Raw genomic sequence first — 21,673 nt, 5'->3', positions numbered from 1 at the left:
AAGGCTCCCTCCTGAGTAAACCAGAAATAGCCTTCCAGGGAAAAAATAAACCTGCCTGGGTATTCTGGGGGACTCTCAGAAAAAATAGCTCTACAATCTCCCCCAGTCTTGCACAGCACAAGAGCCAAAATTTCAGAGGAGGGGTATGTGGAGAAAGCCAGTCTGCTCTGGGGGAGAGACCCCCTTCATATTTAATACTGGTGTAAGCAGTTAGAGCATATTTTGCACTCCCCCCTCATTCCTTCACCTGTGTCTCCTCACACATTTATAACCGTGCTGCCCATCTCAGATGCATTTGGTGTCGTACATCACCCACATGTCCCAGGGCAGTTTTATGGTAAGTGGTTGATCATAAAGCACATCGCCCAAGGGCATAGCTAATGGATAATTTGGGTTACCAGGACACCTTGGCAAATGATCCCTAAATCCTCTGCAGGGTCACACTGGCCCCCACTGCCTTCAAAGGATGAGTTATTTGAAGACTACCCACGAATTGATGTCTAATGACCGTGTGTAGCCCAGCCAGGATCCTCATCCAGCAAGGCCAGCAGCAAACCCCAAGCCAAGCAGCAGGGCTGAAGGTCAACCAGACAGACAAGGCAGGATAGCTCTGGAGAGCCTGGCAGCCTTTGGTGGCCAATGTCCTGTCAGCAGCCCCCTCCCTCCAGCAGCCCAAGTGCTGGGACAGAGGCACCCTGCCCAGCAGAGCCCCATCCAGCTGCCAGGGAAGGAGGAGCTCCCTGTCAGTGTGACCCGAGGTGGCTGAGGACACACTGAGCCACTCCTGCATGTCTCTGCCATGGGGCATCCACGTTGGTCTTTTCTGTTTTTAAGAAACCTTAGCAAAACATCTGCTGAATCTCCAGCTGCTGAAGGCTTGTTCTTTAGGAACAAAGAACAGCAGCCGCCACGGTAATGTCACTTGTCACTGAAAAAAAGCGAAAGTAGGAGGAATCAGCAGAAATGTTTGCAGTGCTCTCTCTGAGCGCACTCTCCCTGAGCCACACTCCACTCCTCTCCCTGCTCCATACTCACACAGCTGCTCCCAGCACCTCTGTGCAGGTAGGGTGTCCCCAGGCTCCCCCATGGAAGGAGAGCTGTGCTGTATCACAGTCAGGCTTGACTTTTATCCCCAGCAGTCACACCTGGGATGCTGTACCTCCTGCCAGAGGCTTCCCACCTGGGGACAGGTATTTCCCCACAGGACGTGGAACTCACCTTCAAAGCCAAGTCTCTTCCTGGGGGTTATGCCATTCAATTTGGTTTTGTGCCGGCCCTCATTGTCTCTCTGTCATCTGAACACATCCTTGACCTCTTCAGCAGGGCTATCCCGGCCATCAGTTAGCTTCCCAGTTGTGTGGATACCAGGAAACTGGATACATGGGCTTATAGTTCAGTGGAAAGTTCTGCTGCTGTCTTAAATCATAAAGCACAGCTGCTGACACAGCAGAACTGCCGAGTGAATGGCCTGAGCAGTCTGGGGATGGAAAACGCCAAGATGAGAATAAGGGCAGCATCTTGCAGCTCTGCTGGAGAGAGAAAGAAAGGGCAAGGGAGGCCAAGAGAGCAGATTAAAACTCGCCAGAGTGCAATTGTAATGTGCTATCCACCACGGATGCATCCCGGCATTCCGAAGTTAACTTGCAAGGGGGAGAGGAAATGGGAGCTGAGATTCGATGTCTGCAAATGCAAAGTAATGTCTGGAAAAAAACAAAACAGCCCCCAGACTACATATATATCCACACGTGATAATGAGCTCTGAATGAGCAGTTCTGAGGAGGAGACACATCTTGGGGGTCTGGGTGGGCAGTGCTGGGAAAATACCCACCTCCTGGATGGTGAACAAAGCCAGGCTAATGCTGGGATGGCACTTGGACAGGAAGGGTGCAGAGAACAGGACAGGAGGCATCAGCACACCTGCACGTGCAGTGGCACGACCATCTCTGGACAAGGGCTCAGAGGAGGAGGAGCAGCAACAGGGAACAGCCCCTGCATGAAGGTTCTCCAGCTTGGAGGTGACACTGCTAACTCCTTCATGGACAGCACGGTTGGGAGAAACAGGGATGCTCTTCGTCACAACCCAAGAAGCCGCAAGCGCCAAATGAAAGGCAAAAGTTTCTAAGCAATGAGTAATGATGATCCAAAAGGGTCATCAAGGATGTTAGTTCCAAAGTACATTAAGAGGGTTTCATCTTAACCTGACTTTGGTGTTGCCTCCAATGGAGTTACATGCTCGGGTTTCTTCTCCAGGCAGTGGGAAGACCCCACAGCACAGGGATATAACCATCCCCCCTGAGGTGGAACCCTAGAGCAGATCAGGAGAACATGCACCAAGGAGAAAGGCAGCCCTAGCACTTTTTCCAATGCTGCTATCTACAACAGCCTTGCAAAAGCGCTTGGACACCCTCAACCTCAGCCCTGGCAGGACTAAGGTGTCCAGCAGCCCCTCTTTGACACAGTGGAGGCAGGATATCTTCCCATCACACCTTCTGCAACCCGGAGCCTTTACGGACTGTTGCGAACCTGCACAAGTTAAAACCCTTTCCCAGCAACACAGCCTGCAATTTCCCTTTCCACCCAATGGGATTCAAATAACCTAATTCTTGCTCTACATTTGTACTGTCTCTCTCTCCCACCCCATCACCCCTGGAGAAATGCCAGCCATGTGGTAAATACATGTAATCATGGCACTGTGATAGCAGCTCTTGTTATCCAGCTATTAATTCACCTCCCTGGGATTTAGGTGAATATTTGAAATCCTGCAGGAAGTCCAACGAGCTGCCTTTATTTGAAAATCAACATGGCATTTCTACTTTTCCCTCTCAAAATGCAAATATTTTACCTTCAAAAATGTCCTGGCCCGCAAAAAGATGTCATTGCTTTACCTCAGGCCAGCAAGGAGGTTCCTGTGCATGCAAAATTCATGGCCATGGAAACTTTTTGGAGCAGGAGGACTCCCTGATGTAGGGGAGGTATCAGCACCCATGTCAAGCACACTCTGTGTCTTCCTCATGGCATGCACAGAAAAGCACCATCAGAAATATTCCCTTTCCTCTCTCAAGTTAAAAACAGAGGATAAAAGGGAAGAAAAGAAAATGCAAAAGAGCCTTCAAAAACCAACCACCTTCTCCCCAAGGACTGGCATTTCTAGGAAGGCAGAAGCTCCTTTCAGATGCTTTCAGTGTGCTGGAAACACATTGTGGTTGGATGCAGGTGAGGCTGGCACAGGAAGGCAACAGAGCTCAGCCCACAGGCACCCAGCTCACCAGGAAGAGAGATAAAATGAGTCTCTACCAAATTTTACAGCCTGGCAGGAAGGAAAATGCCAGCAGCCCCCAGAGCAGTGACCACCACCACGTGCTCAGCTGTGGAGGCTCCAGCTCAGAGCTGCCAGGGAAGGAACACATCAGCTCAACATCAGCTGACGCCATCAGAGCGTCCACACTGAGTTCGGCTCAGGTCCCAGCGTGTTCAGGGCTGCACCCCTGAAAATCTGCTTTTACCAACATCCCTAGACAGACTTTTTTCCTTCATGTTGTCACTGAGCCACCACCTCTCTGGAGCTGGAGAGGAATGAGGGCAAGAGCAGATCTGGAGGAGCAGCAAGGCCAGGACACACAGGGAAATCCCTGTGGATGGGAGGCAGGAGCAGAGCGAAGAGGGTTGGAGCAGAATTTGGTGCAGGACCCAGGTGAGATCAGAGTTAGGATTCAGCCATGCCAACGAGTAGTTCAGGAGATCAGACTGACCTGCCTGGGCTATGAGGGAGAAAGGACAACAGGGTTGAGGGCTGCACCCCAAATGAGTGGCTGGGGAGGAAAGGGTGCTCCATGCTGGGCAGGAACAGGCATGAGCTGCAGGGCTCAGTGACAGGTGAGAGGGGAGTGCTAAAGGCCAACAGGCAGATGGCAAAACTGTGATTAGAAAGTCACTCCAGCCATAAATCTTGGAGACCTGGAGACGGGCAAGCCCCAGATGGCTTGGAAAGTCTGCCTGGTGGAGCCCAGCACAGCTCGGCATGCATCTGGCCCTCCTTCTCACCAGGTTTTAATCACCTCCAGTCAGCTCCTCATGGTCAGAGCTGAACTAGGAACCCCTGAACCTGACACCACTCCAATGACCAAACTAAAAAGCAAACCCACTTCCTAGAGTAACAACAATATTATCATCCATCCTGACAGGGAACTCTTGCAGCATTATTGGGGGTTACACGCACATCCCACTCCCAGCACTCCCCTCCTGGCAAGGATGTTGTGGCACTATCCAGTGGGGCACAGAGGGTGCAGGATGGCGCAAAGATGCACCAGCAGAGCTAGGTGGAGGAAGGCTCCCCGTGGCCACACATGCTATTTCTGGATATGCTGAGGAGCTGCTCGGGGTTGGATTTACAGGCGAGCACGGGGGCGTATCAGCTGTCCCTGCTTTGGAAGGGGCTCAGGAACAGCACAGGGGCAGGAGACTGGGAGGGAACAGGATTTATATAGAGATCCACGGGGAAAACCCGTGTCTCCAAACATAGTAACCTAACAACAGGTAGTAGTACGAGCTCCTGCCTGTGGATCCAGCACAACAACTTTCCCCACCCGCAGCCAGAAGAGCCTACTGTTCTCTCACTGCTGCCTGAAAAGCAACATCCACAAAAAGACACCCCGCCCATGCCAAGCTCCCGAAACCCCTCTCTGCCACTGGGTGCCTCCTGCAGCCCTTCCCAAAGCTGCCAGAGAGGCCTTCAGCCCACAGGTGCTGTCGCTCCCCCGGGACCCCTGGTCAAGCCAGCAGGAGGTTGGCAGCACGGCCGGGACAGGGGCCAAGGGTAAAATTAGAAAGCCTGTCCCTGCCAGCTCCTGCTTCGACCTGCAGGGACCAGCTGAGCCCAGTTGCTAACCTGCACTGTAACCCTTCATGTCCCCTCTCCTGGAGGCTGGGACAGTTACTAGAAAGCCAGGGATTTGCAGGGCTTTCCTTTTTGATCAGCCGTCTCCAGCTACCCCAGAGAGCCAGGCTCAAGGGCTGATGAGGCAGAGGGAGCTGGGTTTTTTGGATCCTTTGGGACAGTTAGGATTACATCCTGCAATTCCTGTCACTACTGTCCCTTTTCACACCGGCCAGCCCTGCAAAGACTGATCCTCCCTGCTGTAAAGGCTCGTGCCTGCACTCCATCCAGCCCCTTGGCCCCACCGCTGCCCTCCTGCCGCAGTTATTGTTATTATTTACGCTCCTAAGCATCCTTTGAGTTCTGCCTGGGGACAAGATCCAAAGAGAAAGCCTTTTAAGGATTTGTGCCAGCGCCGGGAAGCGAATCCCCCCCAGCGAACAGCGGTGCTGGGGGATTTGAGTGTAGACAAGTGCTTAAAGCCGAAAAGGGCAGCGAGGGGAGGGAGCCGGGGGCACGCTCTGAAACCAGACCCCCCCGCCCAAAACGCAGCTCCTTCCTCTGCTTTAGGAAACGGATCCCTCCTGCGATTTCCTTTCAAAGGTGACTTGTAACCTCTTCATTAGGGTCGGCTTTGGCAGAGCCCTGATGGTGCAGCTGGCAGGGCCGGGGCTGCGGCTGGGCGGGAGCGCGCTCGCCTTTTCAAGGCTGGGAAGCAAAGCCGGCCGCTCGCTGCAGCGGCATCTCGGCGGGAGACCCCGGCCTTGCACTGATGGGTACCATGGACTTTAAGACAGACCCCAGTGCAGTAACCATCAATCTGCTGCTCATTGTCCGCCCCGAGGAGGCAGCGAGCAAGGAGAAGGGGCAGCGAGAGGGGCACAAAGGAGGCAGCCGAGGCGCAGGTAACGACCCACCTGCGGCGGGGTGAGGAGGGTGCAGATGGCAAAGAGAAGCAGCAGCTTTGCAGCAGGGTTTGCGCTTTCCCCCCACACTCTTTCTGCTCTTTGCAGACATGCTGCAAACCCCCAAACGTCCCGGGGTTTTGGCAGCAGCCCGACGTGCCCGTGCTGGTGCTGCCGCAGAGCCTGCCCCGTGCAGTGCCCGGTGTGCTCGGGCCGGCTCCGGGGCGTGCAGCCCAGGGCGCAGGAGGAGCAGGGGACACGCACAGGCACTAATCCGAGGACCATGTTTGCACCTTACTGTGCACTGCAGCGGCCCCCAGGTGCCTCCACGGGCTCTCCCGGCTGCGTAAGGGGAGCAGGGAGAGGGCTCGGCCTTTTCACCCCACACGGCACCTACTGCACTGGAGTACAGGGTGAAACTGTTCTGTTTGCAGTGTGCCCGGGCTTTGTCTCGATCACTGTCCTGAGCCATTTATAGCTACAGTTTCAGACATCAGTCCTGGCCCAGCTCCTATCCTGCAGCGGGTCTCCCAAAAAGCTACGGCTCTGCTCTGCAACTGTAAGGGGACCCTCCCTGCAGAAATAAAGGGAGGAGAAGGAATATTCCTGCTCTAAAGCCTTGGGGAGAAGCTGGATTTTCAGGCAACCAGTCCCAGGCTAACAAGGCAAAGCTATCACAAAAGTTGTGTTCATATTTCATCTAACACAGCACCCAGTACCTGCATATCAAAGTGACTTAGACCTGGACTATTGCACTTTCTGCCTCTCAGTATTTAGCAACAAGAACTGCAGCCAATGCAGCAGATACGACAGGGAAGGTGGATCCTGATGATACCTGAGTTCAGCTGGGTTGATGGGTTACATAAGAGGGTTTGAGGTGCTTGGCTCCAGAGAGTGCCAGCACCTCACTCCAGGAGGACACCCTGCCAATCTCCGGTTTATATTTTACAGGTTTGGAGGATTATGGCAATGGAAACAGCAACTCACAGCCACCTCAGAGGACAGACCTTAAGGGTATGTGAATGTCCCTCTCTACTGAAAAACTGACCCCAGCACACACAACCCAAAGCTCTCAGCATCCAGCTTTGCCTTTGGAGTTCAACCAACCCATCCCTTTCCAGTGCTTCAGGGGGCTTTGATGGAGGCACACAGAGGACCACGTGCCGTGGGAAGTGCCCCCTGCATGCTCTCCTCTGCCCCATGGGCAGGACGGACGTTGGTGGCACTGCCAAGCCCCCGCACATCCATCTGCAGGGGATTCTCCTGCCATGGAGCTCTTACGTTTCACAGCCAGCTGACAGTAGGGGAAATTCAGTGCCCCAAATCACTCAGGTTGCAGACAGCTTCCAGAGACTTCCCCAGCACTCACACAGCTTAGGCAGGGTCTGGGATGTAGAAGGGGAGGAACCTTTGGGTTCTCAGCCATCTATCCACCAGATCTTTCTTCATCTCTCTCACTCAGAGAATGAGCACAAGGCAGGTGTGATTCCTACCCAGGAACAACATGACTGCTAGTCCTGAATGTTCCCCTGCCAATTCCCAATCCCCTGCCCTGAAGCAGTTCAGGAGGAACATGACCCCAGGACTGTAGTGCAAGGGGACAGAGCAGTTCCCAGGGAAGGGGTCAGACCATCCCACCTGCTTTCTTGGTAGTCTAAGCCTAACGTGGTGTTTAGCAGAGAAAGCTGTGGGCAATGGTAGAGCAAGACACTTAATTCTCATGGTACCAGACAGTAGATTTTAGCTACACCAAGGAGGAGCTTTGCTTCCACAGGCCAAAGCAGCATGCAAAAGCCCCAGCTGCTCAGCAGGAGCCCTGATCCAAGTCCCCCTGAAATCAGTGGTGGCTGGAGGATGCTCACAGTCTGGTAACAAGCAATATTTCATGGCAAGGCAGTACTTTGAGGGTTTTTACAAAACAGGTAACAAAAGCCTCCACTCTGGGAAGCAGATAAATATTCTGCACTGTCTCCTTCCATCATGCTCAAGAGGGTCTGCAACCAGAGCTGCAGAGCAGAGTCAGAGCCTCCTATATGAGAGGATGGTATTTATTGATCATTTCCCACCCTGAATTAATGGCAGGAGTATTTAGTATGCACATGGGAATCCTTCCCTCGCAACTCCACCTTAGGTACTCTTCAAGGATTGCTGAGGAATTCAGACACCACAGGAGCTCTGGCTCCTCTGGCACCACAGGGGTTAATGAATTCCCCTTCAATCAGCCACATTAGTGTCCTGATGAAGCCTCTGATACCCCTGGAGCTGCCACAGTACTTTCAAACATATAATCCCCAACCCACTGAGGCAAAGGGGCTGTGGCCCCACTCCACAAAATCACATCCCTCTGGGGCTGTCCCTTGTCACAGCCACACAGCACGAAAGGTACCTGGACAAGCTGTGAAATCCAGGTTCCTCGTGCTGGTCTCTGCTGGTTGGTGGGATGCTGATCCCACAACACTTTGGAAAAGAGCGAGGGATCACCCTGGCCAACATCCACCCTGACTCCGGCAAGGCTGGAGCACGGGAGCTGTGCGGGAGCGAGGGCTCAGTGTCACCTGGCATTTGCTGCCGTCAGCACAGCCCTGGGGAGCAGATCTGTGCTGCCCTAGGCACACCAGGTGATTCCCACACCTCCCTCTGCTCCAAGGATTCCTAGGCCAGCCAGCATTGCAGAGACAGCCAGGGGCTCCCAGAGGGGAGAGATCAGGATGAGACACTGAAAACCACACCAACACTTCACCTCCAAGCCCCCAGTGCTGCCCTTCCCTCCCACCTACCCCCTCTTCAAACTCCCATAGTCTGAGCTCCTGACCCCCACCCTGAGCAGCAGCAGCCTGGGCTGGCACATCCCTCTGGAGTGGGGTCAGGCACTCCTAGGCCATGAGCAATTGGGTTTTGAAGCTGGAGGACAGGGTTGAGTTTTGGGGGGTCATTACTTACTTTGCTGCTGAGCAAGGGCACAGATTTAATCCCCCTCCATGCCAGGCATCTGTGCTCTCCCTGAGGCACTGAGATGTTTCCCTTTGTGCATCCAGGCTGGCGTGTCTCCAGGGAGCCCTGGGAGCAGACAAAACCCATCACCTCGGTCTCTGACAAAGGTAAGTCATGACCCAAGAGACAGAGCAGACCCCCAGGGAGCTGCCAACAAGCTTTTTCTCTAATAAGATAACCTCAGAACACCCCAAAAGGGAGAAAAAAAACAACCTGGGCCAGCTGCACCCACAAAGCACTTGCTGGCCAAGGACTTGTCTGGCCACACAGCACAAGCAGAAAAACAAGTATTTCTTTAAGCAACCTGGTCTAGTGGCAAGTTCTCTGCTCACAGCAGGAGACTGGAACAAGAGGATCTTTAAGGTCCCTTCTGACCAAACCATCCCATGATTCTATAATTCTTTATGAGGATGTCTTCATCAGGAAGAGTAAAAAAATGAAGTCATAAAAGCATCAGTGACCATTTCATATCACTAGTTTTTAAAGCAAAGGATGTAGAACTTTGAAAAATTCCCATGGAATTACATTTCTCATTTGTTAAATGACTCTTAAACTCACTGGAAGAAGACATTCTTCAATGGCAAGTTTGTTTCTTGAAAACGAAGAATTTTAATATATTTTAATTCACTGGAAGTTGGTGAGAAAACCCACAAAAAACCAAAGCTATAAAATAATAATGAGAAATAGAAAAGGACCCCCTGAAAATATAAAAAACCTTAAGGAAATCAAACAATTCGCAGGATTAATCCCTTTGAGAAATAACTTCACTTATCTTTGAATTAACTGACAAAACACACCAGCCAGCTCTGATCTTGACACCCTGATACCTGCACCACCCTAGAACTGGAGTCAAGCTCTAGTGTTTAGGAGTTTTACAGCTTTTCTTACCTTCTGCTTTTGGAGCTTAGAGGACATCAAACCTCTCTGCATAATCCCAGGAGAAACTTCACTTTTCTAAAGTTAAATACTATGGAAAAACTTATTATTTGATGAAAGTGCAGATTCCCACCTAATTAGCCAGTTCCAAGAGCTGGCTTTCAAGGAAAACCCCAAATGTTATGAGACTCCTGATAACACTGTAGGCGGTATCACTGGATGGCAGCCCCGAGGTACATTAATACTTTGACCTTCAGTCTCCCAAGTAACCTCTGTCTGATCTGACACAGGAGCCCAGAAGAACATCATGCTCCTCCAGAGAACCTCAGGGGCTGCAGAACCTCCTGAAATACCTGCTCAAAAACGCAGTCTCTGTCAAAAAGTTGATGTAGTTCTTATAAGACACTCCCTAACTTTTTTCCTTGTATTTATCTCTCTGGAACTTTAAAGACCACACTCCAGTTTTCACAGGAGGTTGTTCTGGAGCACCATGGCACACCTGGACCTGGCTCTGCCAGGACACCGCCTCCTATAGGCAGTGGCCTTTGCCAGACATTTTAGTATCATAAGTCAAATTTTCATCTCTCCAAGCCTTTTTCTGTTTAATTCCACGAAAAATCAATGAAAGACATTGATTCTATGCTTTCCACTGCTCCATCAAGAGCTCTTTAATGTGGTGATAAACCTTTGCAATCACCAGAGCTGCTGCTTTGTCTGAAGTTAAGAGCTGCCTCAGCAGGCAACCCTGCCCTTCTCCTCCATATCCTGGTTAGTTTTCCATTTCTTAGGGAGTTTATCATCATTTCTTCCAGGAACCCAAGTGACAGTGGAGATTCATCCTGAGGATTCATCCTCCCGCAAACCCATCAGGATACACTCCTTGGAAAAAGGTACATTCCCTGGCTGTAAACCCCGGCAGAGGCTGAGAACATCCTTCCCTCCCTTTGCAGCAGCCTGGAGGGGACGCTGTGCCCCTGGAGCTGATCCCACTAACCGTGCCGGCTTGTTGCAGGTTCCCAGCGGCTTCCTAGCCTGAGAGGACACGACAACAAAGGTGAGGCTCTGCTCTACCATAGCACGACTCCAAGCTATCCCTCACCCGGGAAGCTGCTCCCAGGAGAACACGGGCTCCTCCTGCCCATCGGGAGGCTCCTGAGAGGACGCCAACCCCTTTCTCCCTGACAGGCAGATGCTGCCTGCTCCTGCCCATGCCTGGGGCTTGAGGAGCAAAATCTTCCTGCTCCTGGGGTGGGTGGGTCTCCCCCTCCTCCAGCCCTGGGACAAGGCAGGTGCCGACAGTCTGCGGGCCGTGGGGTCCCTCAGAAACTCTCCAGCTGCCGCAGAGCTCTGGGTGGGGTCACAACCTGACAGCTCTGGAGCTCAGCTCCCCGCCTCCACCCCTGGGGGGTTTAGCCGTGGAGGGCAGGGGTTTGTCCCCAGCCCTCGGGCTAGAACAGGAGATGCCTGAGTGCTGGGGAATGTGGCCTCGGTGGGATGGCAGGGAGAGGACCCGGAGCACGCTCGGCAGGGTGCTGACATCCATGTCGGAATGCAAGGGAATGGGCAAAGAAGGGTCTCAATTCCAGCTTTTTTCACCCAGTCCTACTCCCCAGAACCACCTATTTCTGCTTCTTTTTTCTCTCCTGCCAACAACTTCCCACCTCACGCTCCCTTCTCCACTTTGCAGGTTTCCAGGGAACCGAGGCCCCGCAGTCACCGGGACCAAAAGACCTGCATGGTAACTCTTTTACCACAAATGGCGTCCAGCTTCCCAACCCCCTGCTCGTCGGGATCGGTGATGGGAGTGGCTTTGGGAACATCACACCGTGCCCAAGAACTTCCCAAGATTCCACAGCCAGGGAAGGCTACTCAGCAAAGAGGCACAGCCCAGACTAACTGCATATCACTGCGGATCCTGCTCCTGCATGGAGCCTGTGCCTCTATAACCTGGCAAAGACAATCCTGACAATCAAATTTAAAAAAAAAAAAAAAAAAAAAAAAAAAAAAAAAAAAAAAAAAAAAAATCCCCTTCCCAAAAGACAAAACGTAATTTTCAGAACTGTATAGCGGGGGAACCTTTAAACGTGTAAATCTGTTTCCTCTCCCTTTGGGTCAGTGTAACAGCCCATTTTCAGGAAAAACACAGATAAACAAACAAGCCTTCGTCCCACCTGGCAGGCAGCACTGGAACTGGGATGTGGGATGTCCCCCAAACCCCTCCCTGGGGCAGAGGTTTCCCAGAAGAGCAGGGCTCACCTTAACAGCACACCTTTGCAAGTCAGGAATGGACCTTGTGGCCACCCCCACAGCGGTCTGGAGCCTGGGCCAGAGACCTGTTCTGGGCAGCTGGAAGGGGAGCAGGGGATGAATATAGATTCCAGAGGCACTGCTGGCCTCTCAAGTGGGACAGGAGGCTCTTGGAGCCTCTCGTGCATCCTGCTCCCAGCACTTGCTGAGCAGGCAGAGGGGGGTCCCACTTGCCTAAGCAGGGTCACAAATAAAGCAGGATATGACCAGCTATGCCCAACCCTAGCCCAAGGCAAGCCCCTGCTCCAGGCAAACAGCAGCTCCACTGCACTGTTCATTCACTTCTCACAGCACTCAGGAGTCACACAACAGTGTTTGCACCTCAGGATCTCTTAAATCCTTTTTTCCAGAGAAATAACAATCCTACAGAGAGAGCTAGAGGAATGTCTCAACCATGAATGGCTCTGACAGCTCAGGACAGGCTGTCACACTCAGTTCTCCTCTCACCAGCCAGCAGAGCAGGGAAGGCTGAGGTTCAGGCTCACTGATGGGAGACAGCACTGTCAGCTCATTCCAAGACTCTTAAAAAATCAGTTATCTCATTAATTAGGGCAAGTTATTAACCCTTTGTTCACATTGAGGAGAACGAGGAGCCTGGAGCCTGCAAAGACATAGACAGAGGGTGAGGGACAGTTGTTTCAGTCCAACTGCTCCCAATGTGACATTCCTCGTGGGCTGGAATTCCTGCAGAATCATGGCCCTTTACCATACAAAACTCCTGGGCAGATCCAGATCTTTAGTGTGTTTTTTAAGAAATGAAGTTTTTTCCAGGGCTTGCACAGCACAGATTTTCCTTGCTCCTTCTCCATTGTATCTCCTGCCCCTCCACACAATATCCTGGGATTTCCTATGCTGTTACACAGTGCCAAAGTCACAGAGGCAGCTCCCTCTTTGGCACTGCCCAAATTCTAGTAGACTAGACAGGATGGCTCCTGCTTTCCATGCAGCTGGCAGGGACCTCCTGCGGGTGCCCTCGTGTCCTCTGTTCCCTGAGCACCCGCTGATGGATTCCTCCCTGAGCTCTGTCCCCTTCTTCAACCATTTGGCCAGGAAAAACACACCCTCCCTTCCCAAAACAATGACAACTCGTTCTCTTCCCAGCATATCCATGGGACAAAGCCTCTTTTAAATCCCTGCCAGTAGATCTGCAGCAATTTCAGAAGCTGGATGCCTACGCATTAAAAGTAAGTCTTGCTTTTGCCTCTGTCCTCCTCCCAATTCCCCTCCAGGGATGCTCCATGAAACCTGGCTCCCAGAACTGACACCAGCTTAGGCTGAGCTATGGGGATGCACCCTCAAAATCTCCCAAACAAATTAAAAACCATTTCCCTGCAAACATTAGCAAAGAGATCCTGCTCTAGGAGGGAAATATAACCAAAAATACATGGACGTAGAATTGTAGTATCATTGTTAAGGGAAGGGGGGACAGAAGAGTCTCTGGCAGTTGGGGTCTCACTGGTTTCAGAAGAACAAGGGAGTGGGGAGGACAGGAGATCTGCCAAAGAGATTTCTTCCCCATGACCACGCAGTGCTTCCTCCTCACACAGGTGAACGTCAAGAGCAGCGTGGAGGACCTTGTCAAAGCCCTGCTCAAACAAGCCCGGACTGACCTGGAAAAGGTCCGAGCCATATGGATGTGGATATGCCACCACATAGGTAGGCTGAGATCTTCAATGGAAAACAAGGCTGTTGCTGGCAGTTTGTATCTGTGGGTTAGTTCCACGTGGTGGGTGGAAGGAAGGCTTTCTGGAGGTATTTACCCAGAAATGCATCCTGAGGTTTTCTCACCGTGCAATGTTATCTAGCCTGGAAGAGCACTTGCAATATAAATATAAAATATAAATCCATCCTTTCCTGGATGGATTTTCAGTGAGAGCACTGCTCCCTGGGCACCTCTTCCCACCCAACTCAATCCCACAGTGGGTTGCTATCCCCATGCAGCAGTAGCACTGACAATTATTTTAGCTGTCATTTCTGGCATAAATACAGAGCTTGGTGCAGCCAGCCAGCTCTGCACACCCCTCAAAGTGCTCCATGGCTTTTCTGGAGACCAGTGAACAGCCAGCCTTTCCCAGCGCCTCAGAGCCAACACTGGGGAGGCACCAACTGAGTCCCTCAGATAAAAGACAAGCAGTGGCAGCACTTCATCAGAGCATACACAGAGCCTGCTGCCAGTTTTCCTTCCCCTGCCCCAGCGCTGAGGGGAGGCTAAAGCAGCTGATGCAGCATTTCTGAGAGCTCTGTCAGAAAAATACATCCTATTTTAGGAAAGAGGTTGTGGACATGGCCAAGGTTGGTGGGCATTGAATTAACCTTCCCAGACCGGTTCCTCAAGCTCTGTCTGAGGGAGCCCTGCTGTGCTGCTTTTCTGCATTCATTCCAACAAATCAAGACTTCCTAAGCTTCCAGGTATTAATATGACCAGGCTGGACTGGGCTTGGTGCTACCCGGCCTAGTGGAAGGTGTCCCTGCCCACAGCAGGGGGTTGGAACGAGATGGGCTTTAAGGTCCCTTCCAACCCAAGCCACTCTCAGATTCTATGACTCAGTTGCAACAAATCACTTCAGGTATTTCCCAACAAGCTGCTTTCTAGGTATTTTTAAGACAAATTGCATGTAAAGAGGGCAAAAAGCTCAGTGTTTTCCTTTGAGGTAACACCAGTCTTATTCCTTCAAATGCGTAGTGCTCTGGTTTTTATTGGGAACTCTTGAAACTAGATCCTCCACACGAGGGCAACCCCTGAGGCTGCCCACCTTTCTCCCCACAAAAAAAAAAATAAAAATCAGAGTTTTCCTCCCATTTGGATTCAACTGCTGAACCCAGCCCAGGCTTAGAGCACAGGGTGATGAGGGCAGACCCCGTCCCTCTGCCCCCAGCACTGTCCACGCAGCACATGCCACGGCTCCCTTCTCTCCACTCGCACTCACGGAGACGAAAAGCAATCCGAGCACTGCTCCTGCTGCCCATCGATCCCACCGCCTCAGGCTGCTGGATGAACTTTTGCCTGTGATCCCTCCCGCAGAATACGACGTCGTGGGCTACCACAACAAAAGCCAGCGGTTGAACGAGGCCAAAGACGTGCTTCAGACGGGCAAGAGCGTTTGCGAGGGCTACGCCGGGCTCTTCGAGCAAATGTGCAGGTAAATTAACTTTAGAAACATCCAGTGCCAGGGAGAGTTTACATTCCCTGTCATCCACATGCCTATCCTGTCTGCCTTTGCGTTGACTGATGTGACTTTAAGCAGGACGTGGAGCTTCAGCTTTCAAGCTATGCTGTGGAAAAACAGCAAGTCCTAGAAAGGTCAATTTTACTCCCTCCTCCACTCCCTCCACTCCCCTCCCCAGCATAATTTACTTGGTGCCATCTGCTGAGCTTCGCATTGCATTAACATAATGGCAGATGAAAACGTGGAGCTAATTTTATTAGAAGAACTAGGATTTTCCTTGGAGTATCTGGATGTGAAGGTTAAAAGCAGAGCAAGACTTGAACAAGGAGCGATGTCTGCAACGTGCTCCCATGGAAGAGGCATGCACACCCCCAGAAGGAGCTTTCCCAAAACCCTCTGGAGATCTCTGTCCCCTCCAGAGGCACCAGAGGGACGCCCACGCTGTCTTCTGAGGCCAATGTCAAGGGGCATCACCATTGAGGGCAATACTGCACTTCCCATTTTATAGCTACATTGGCATTTAATGACTAAAATCCATTCTCCTGCCTGCAAAACCTCATGGACTTCACTGGGGATTATTCCCATAAATTTCCCTCACAACAGAACTTTACAATCACAAATCACACAAGAGGCAGCCCCTTCCTTGGCAGGGAGCACAGGGGCCTTGCAGATGGATGCAGCCCAAATCCCTTCTCCCTCCCATCTCTCCAATCCAGTAAGGAAAGGAGACGGTTGTTGCACAAGGCAACCCTCAAACGCCACAGCAAGGAGCAACATCTCCCCCAGCATCTCTCCTCTCCCAGGAGTTTGCCTTGGATGAGTAGTGAAAGCAGTGAAGGTGCCTGGTGAGCTTGGGGACCAGCCTTATGCAGAAATGTTGTCCAAGAGAAAACTGGACCTGATGACTCAGGGACATGAGATTGGAAGGGACTTCCTACAGCAATCCTAAGAGGGTAGGCTTGCGAGGTGGCTGTGCCAGGGAGCACCTTCCATGTACAAGATGGCCTTGGAAAAATCAAAGACCAGTTATTAATCACATGTTTAAGTAACAATTGACTTTCCACACCAACCCAAAAGTTTTGGGGTTTTCACCACAAAACCTACAGGGAAAAGAGAGGTTTAAAGAAAACCAACGTACTGAAGTGGGGAGTGCTTCCAACCAACAACCTGTCCTGTGATGTGTATTTGGTCCCTTCCAACCCAAACCATTCTATGATATTGGATCTGGCTTCTAAACAGTAACTTAAAGAAATAGGATGGTGACATATGAATTTATAGCTGCATCTTATGGAACAGTTATTAGCAGTTGGGGGGGGGGGGAGGAAATTTGCATCTGTTCATTAAAAACCATATGTTTAGTTCATTAAAAGCATTAATCTTGCCAAGGATATTTTTGACTATTTAAAGGTGCTGTTGATTTACTCATAATTCCTCAGTTCCAGGTTGATTAGTCACTATGTGATTCAGGAAACCTCCCAGTCAAGCAGCCTATTATGTTGTCAAATACTGTTGTCATTTAGCTAAATGTTTAGCTCCTTTCCTGAAAAACTGTACCCAAAGACAACACCCCTTTCTTGCACAGGCATCTCCTCATCCCTTCTTCCCATGCTCTCTTCAAGTCTTACACTGAGTCTAAGCAGAAAGACAAGAGCAGTTACCTTACAGAGGTTTTTCAGAGCCAAGTTTTGAGGGGAAAAAAAAGGTGGTTTATCATGCCTTTTTTTCCTAGATCCTGTGAGGGAACTTGAACAAACAACCCAATTTGCCAGTCACCAGGAGTCCCCCAAAGGTTCTGTCAAAGTCAATGTCTGACAATGATTGAGTCTTACTTGTCCCAGTGCCAGAGGGAACAATTCCTGTTGCAGACACAACTCTGTCACCTCTGAGCACAGCTTTGGCAGCCAGACTTCTTCCCATTAGCTGAGACTCCTGCCACAGAGGAAAGGTGGGCACAGACAGTGGGAAGCTGGCCATGAAACATCACTTTCCACATATCAGATGTGATTGCAATGAACGCAAACATGGGCTTCTGACCAATATTTCAGCAGCATTTATCAAGAACTGGCTTCTCATCTGACAAGCAAACCTGAGGAGGTAGCACGGCTGAGTGTAAATTCAGGAATTCAATTTAGGGCAAACCCAGCAGCCTGCGTTTAGGGAGACACTCACTCACCAGGATTCGTGATGAAGGCACAACAGTTACTTTCCCCGGACAGGTTCCAGCAGCACCTCTAGGAGCAAAAGCTGGCTGCACTGCCTACAGTGGATCTGCCCACTGAGCTGCTCCTTCTTCAGAACCAGCCTGTAAATAATTCAGTTTTCACAGCCTCTTGTTTCTCCTGTTTCCCACAGTCAGAACCTTTCCCTCTTTTCAGGTACAGAGACATACACCTACCTACCACAAACATAAAACCATTCTCTTCCTCTGGAGAAGCCAGATTTGCTTCTTTTTTAAAGGAAATTATCAAAGTCAACCTAAAATCAAAGGGAACAAGGTGCCATTGAATCCTGGGGATTACCTATAGCAAGATCCAGACTATCTCCTACTTCTTTTGAAGCAGAAAAGCAGCTTTGTGTTTAACCTCATTTGCTGCACCAAGCAAAGGTTGTCATATGTTTCTTAAGTTACTTCTACCATTCCATTTTGTATTTAGGCCATCTTCCACCATCACACTGCCACATCCACAAGCTCTAAAGACCTTCCCCATCTCTTCTCTCTGCCTGCCTGATTTATCTGTATAAATCCATTTATACAGAATCACCATTTCCACCACTGCAGAACTTGTTTTCTTAAAGGATGTGTAAGCCTGGATTTTTGTCTATTACTAGAGAGGCCACTGTCTAAATGCTCCAGCCTTTCTTTTGGGATCTTTGAACACATCCAAGCACAAACTCTTCTTGCTGCTTTGCCAGCACTCACTGTAATCGAGAGCACAGTGACAGCCAATGGCAGAACCCGTCCCTTAATGTTCCCTCTGAATATCCCAGCTAACAAGAATGTCTGGAGGAGCCTAGAAGGATTAGACACCAATCCCCATGAAATTAGTGGGACCCTGGTGCTTAGCTCCTTGAAACTCCTAGGATCAAATCTTCCCTAAAGTTCCCGGGCCAGCCCCTGGTCTCAGTTACATCACGTAAATCCAAGCTCTCACCAGTCTCATCAGTGGAGTTGCTCCAGATTTTCTGCCCAGCTCCACGATAGAATTTGGCTCACAGGGGACTGTGGGCTGGCAAGGGCTTTCCAGACTCCCTGCAGCACCAGGGTTCTCCATGGCATTCCCTGCAGCCTGGCCATGTGTGTTCTGGGTACCCACATAACAGGCAGTGCCCCACTGTTGCTGCTTCTTCCTCTCCTCTGCTGAGGTGCCCATCTTCCCTCGCAACCAGCATCCTCTCCACGGAGAAAACAGTCCTTCCTACAAGCAGCACTGCACTGCCAATTGCCAGCCAGTATCTGTTAGCAGACCTCAACTTCTTAACAGCCGTGCTAATTATCTTCCCCATAAATATCCCTTTTCTCCTGAGCTAAACCCACAGTATGCAGACAATCTTGCTCTGGAAGCCTGCACAGTTTATTACTTAAGGTAGTTGTTCCATTTAGCGCACTTTTCAGCAACGAAGAAAAATGTCAATGCTGTCCTACACAAAAGACAGCCCTCCAAGTGAAGCAGTTTTAGATTAATGCTGAAATAAGATGCCAATGTTAGAATCCATTGCTATCATCAGTGGAGAGCTTATTAACACAGTGCTTATTTAAATCTTATTTACACATCCACGCAGGTACTCATTATGTTTTTAGAAAGAGACTATTTAATCCTTTCTACCCTGGGCAAGCACAAGCTCACTCTTTCAGGAAACTAAATCAGCATCCACAGTCCCGTGAGGTCTGAGATACCTTAGCTGGTGTCAAACACCAAGCCCACCGTCACAGGGAGAGGAACAGACTGCACTTTTAATTTATAATTACATGGGCTAATTGTGGACAGCATCAAAGGGATTCCACTGAGTAACAAGACAGAGAGCAATTAAGCCCACTTTATCTTTGTCATCCTCTAACAGTGCTGAATTGATGGTGCATCAGGCAAAAAGAGAGGGAATATGCAAAAATTGAGAGAGAAAAGGCCGTTCCTCCAGCGGGACACTCCTCACGAGTCCCTGTGCAAAGGGTGCAAGAACAAACAGCCCTATTCAACATCTCAGGCATCACCACCTTTTTTCCCTCCACAGAAGTACCTGGCAGGTGCAAAACAGATCTCCTGCTGCATCTTATGGTTTCCTCTCAGTATTGCAGGGGTCCAGTGCAAGAAGGTGTCGGGACACTCCAAGGGACACGGGTACAAGATAGGGCAGACCTTCACAGAGAAGTCTGACCATGCCTGGAACGCTGTCTACATTGAAGGAAGGTGGCATTTGCTGGACAGCACCTGGGGAACTGGTTTTGTTGATGATTCTGTCACCAAGTTCACCTACAGGTAAAGAACCACTCTCTAGGTTAATACAGAAACCCACCACAAAGGCACAAAGAAAGCTGATGGGTTTGGCAAACCAAACAGGGACAAACTTTAGGTGCCACAGGAAGACCCAAAGCCCTGACAAGGCACCAGGGCTGCCTATACAGGAGATAGAGCATGACCTGTAGAAAGGCAGCAAGCCACAAACTGCTAAAAGGCCACTGGTTCCTCTGATCACATGTTCAGATTTTTGCAATTCTCCATGGCACTCGATTCACAGCTTTTGTGAATCCATTTCAACCAACACCCAGGGCCTCCCTCTTTCCTCAGGAGGGGAAAAGGGCAAATACCTGGGGTTTATCCCAAAGCTCAGCATTTGCCCTGGAAATGGAAGTCCAAAGCTCAGATTTCTTCTCTGCCTGGAGGATTTCAAACCCAGTGATCTCAGTCTCAGCAGCTCAAAGCACTCCAACGTCCTCCTGCTGAACCCACCACCACTGCAGGGGAAGAATTCAGTTCTTGTAATTACTCATATTCCTTTAACTTCTTCCCTCTTTTCCAGGTACAATGAGTTTTACTTTCTGACTCATCCGGCTCTGTTCATTAACACTCACTTCCCAGATAACAGCAACTGGCAGCTTCTGAAACCCACCCTGACACTGAAGGAATTTGAGAGCAGCATGCTGTACAACAGCAGCTTCTACTCATTGGGCCTGCTGGCTTCGCACCCAGAGACACCCATCATCCAAACAGGTAACACCCCACAGGACAGCAGCTGTGGAGCATCTTCCCTCATTCATCCCACATCCAACACACACTGCTGTGCACTTCTTCAGGAATGCTGAGCACCCTGAGTTAGTCCAGCAGCTCTTTTAGCATAAAACCACTCAGGTACCACCACTGAGCACCAGGGCCTACGTTTAAGATCACCTCCCTCAGATTTTCCAAGAGCTGCAGGAATTTAACTGGATGGCTAATTTACGAGTGCTGAGAACAGGATAAATGCACATCTCCAAAACAAAGGCCACTCCTTTTTGAGGGACACAGGTCCAAGCTATGACCTGCCAATTACAGCTCTTTGTTTTACTTTTAGAGAAGCAGCGATTTATGTGGACAGATTAGCCTTCCCAGAACAGGGTGTACATGCAAAAATTGTACTGATGCTTCTATGCACTCTTTTTTTTGTATTTCCTAGTAAATGGAAAAGCCTCTGTATCCGTGGATTGCCGCTCTAACACATTATTCATGTTTGAGCTGAAGGGAACAGATAAACACGGTTTAATGACTTTGAAAAAACATGGAATGAAGCTGGACATCTACCCACAGGAGACAGGGAGGCACAACCTGAAGATCTTCGCCAAGCCCTCGAAAGCTGAGACTTCAGAACGTGCCTACGACTGCGTGTTGGAGTACGTGGTGGAGTGTGAGTCCGTGGACAAGGCCACATGCCTCCCAAAGGACCTGCACCAGCCCGTGGGGCCCAGCTGGCTCTCAGAGCGCCAGGGGTTCCTGCGGCCATCCCACCGCGAGCCCATCATCCACACCAACGACGGGCGCTGCTCCCTCACCTTCACCCTGGGCAAGGACATCAGCGTGCTGACCTCGCTGCACGCCGATGGCAGCAGCCCCGCCGAGGACCTGAGCAGGCAGCACGTCATGCAAATCCTCCGCGGGAACCAGATCGAGCTCAAGGTCCACCTCCCACACGCGGGGAACTTCGTGATGAAAATCTACTCCAAGAAGAGGTCAGATCCTGGTAGCTATGACTACGTCTTCAACTACCTCATCACGTGCCTGAACACGGAGGTGAAGTGGCCGGCCTTCCCCCAGCGCTACAGCAAGTGGATGGAAGACTACGAAATCCTGGAGCCGCTGTCGGGCCTGCTGCCTGCCAACCGCAACGTCCAGTTCAAACTCAAAATGCACGGCATAGCCAAGGTGCTGGTTCAGGCTGAGGACACTTACCCTCTCACCCACAACAAAGGCTGCTGGGAGGGAACCTGCAACACCTCGGGGTGCAGAGAGGTGTCTGTGATGGTGCACGAGAATGCCAACCACAGCTTTTACTCGTACGTCCTCAAATACAAAGTTGAGACCCAGTAA

At 50.7% G+C, this 21,673-nt stretch overlaps 1 protein-coding gene and 1 long non-coding RNA gene across 2 annotated transcripts in view; one reads left to right on the top strand and one right to left on the bottom strand.

The window, feature by feature from the left end:
- The window catches only part of LOC126646623 (uncharacterized), a 15,224-nt gene extending 6,357 nt beyond the window's left edge, over nt 1-8,867 (bottom strand). The window contains exons 1-2 of the long non-coding RNA XR_007630345.1: nt 8,719-8,867; nt 1,219-1,526 (exon numbers count right to left, since the gene is read on the bottom strand). This is a non-coding gene — a long non-coding RNA (uncharacterized LOC126646623). The remainder of the gene's footprint in view (nt 1-1,218; nt 1,527-8,718) is intronic.
- KY (kyphoscoliosis peptidase) lies at nt 5,640-21,673 on the top strand. The gene is made up of 12 exons (XM_050328078.1): nt 5,640-5,778; nt 6,730-6,792; nt 8,814-8,876; nt 10,458-10,535; nt 10,658-10,699; nt 11,333-11,383; nt 13,054-13,136; nt 13,500-13,608; nt 14,975-15,092; nt 19,403-19,591; nt 20,133-20,323; nt 20,766-21,673. Exons 1-12 carry the CDS (start codon nt 5,646-5,648, stop codon nt 21,671-21,673), a joined length of 2,028 nt encoding a protein of 675 aa, XP_050184035.1. The 5' UTR covers nt 5,640-5,645.

The sequence above is a fragment of the Myiozetetes cayanensis genome, unplaced genomic scaffold (genome assembly GCF_022539395.1).
Source record: "Myiozetetes cayanensis isolate MyiCay16 unplaced genomic scaffold, myiCay2020 scf36, whole genome shotgun sequence".
In the NCBI taxonomy this organism is placed as follows: domain Eukaryota; kingdom Metazoa; phylum Chordata; class Aves; order Passeriformes; family Tyrannidae; genus Myiozetetes; species Myiozetetes cayanensis.
The sequence above is the reverse complement of the archived record's forward strand: the minus strand, read 5'-3'. Positions and strand labels throughout refer to the sequence as shown.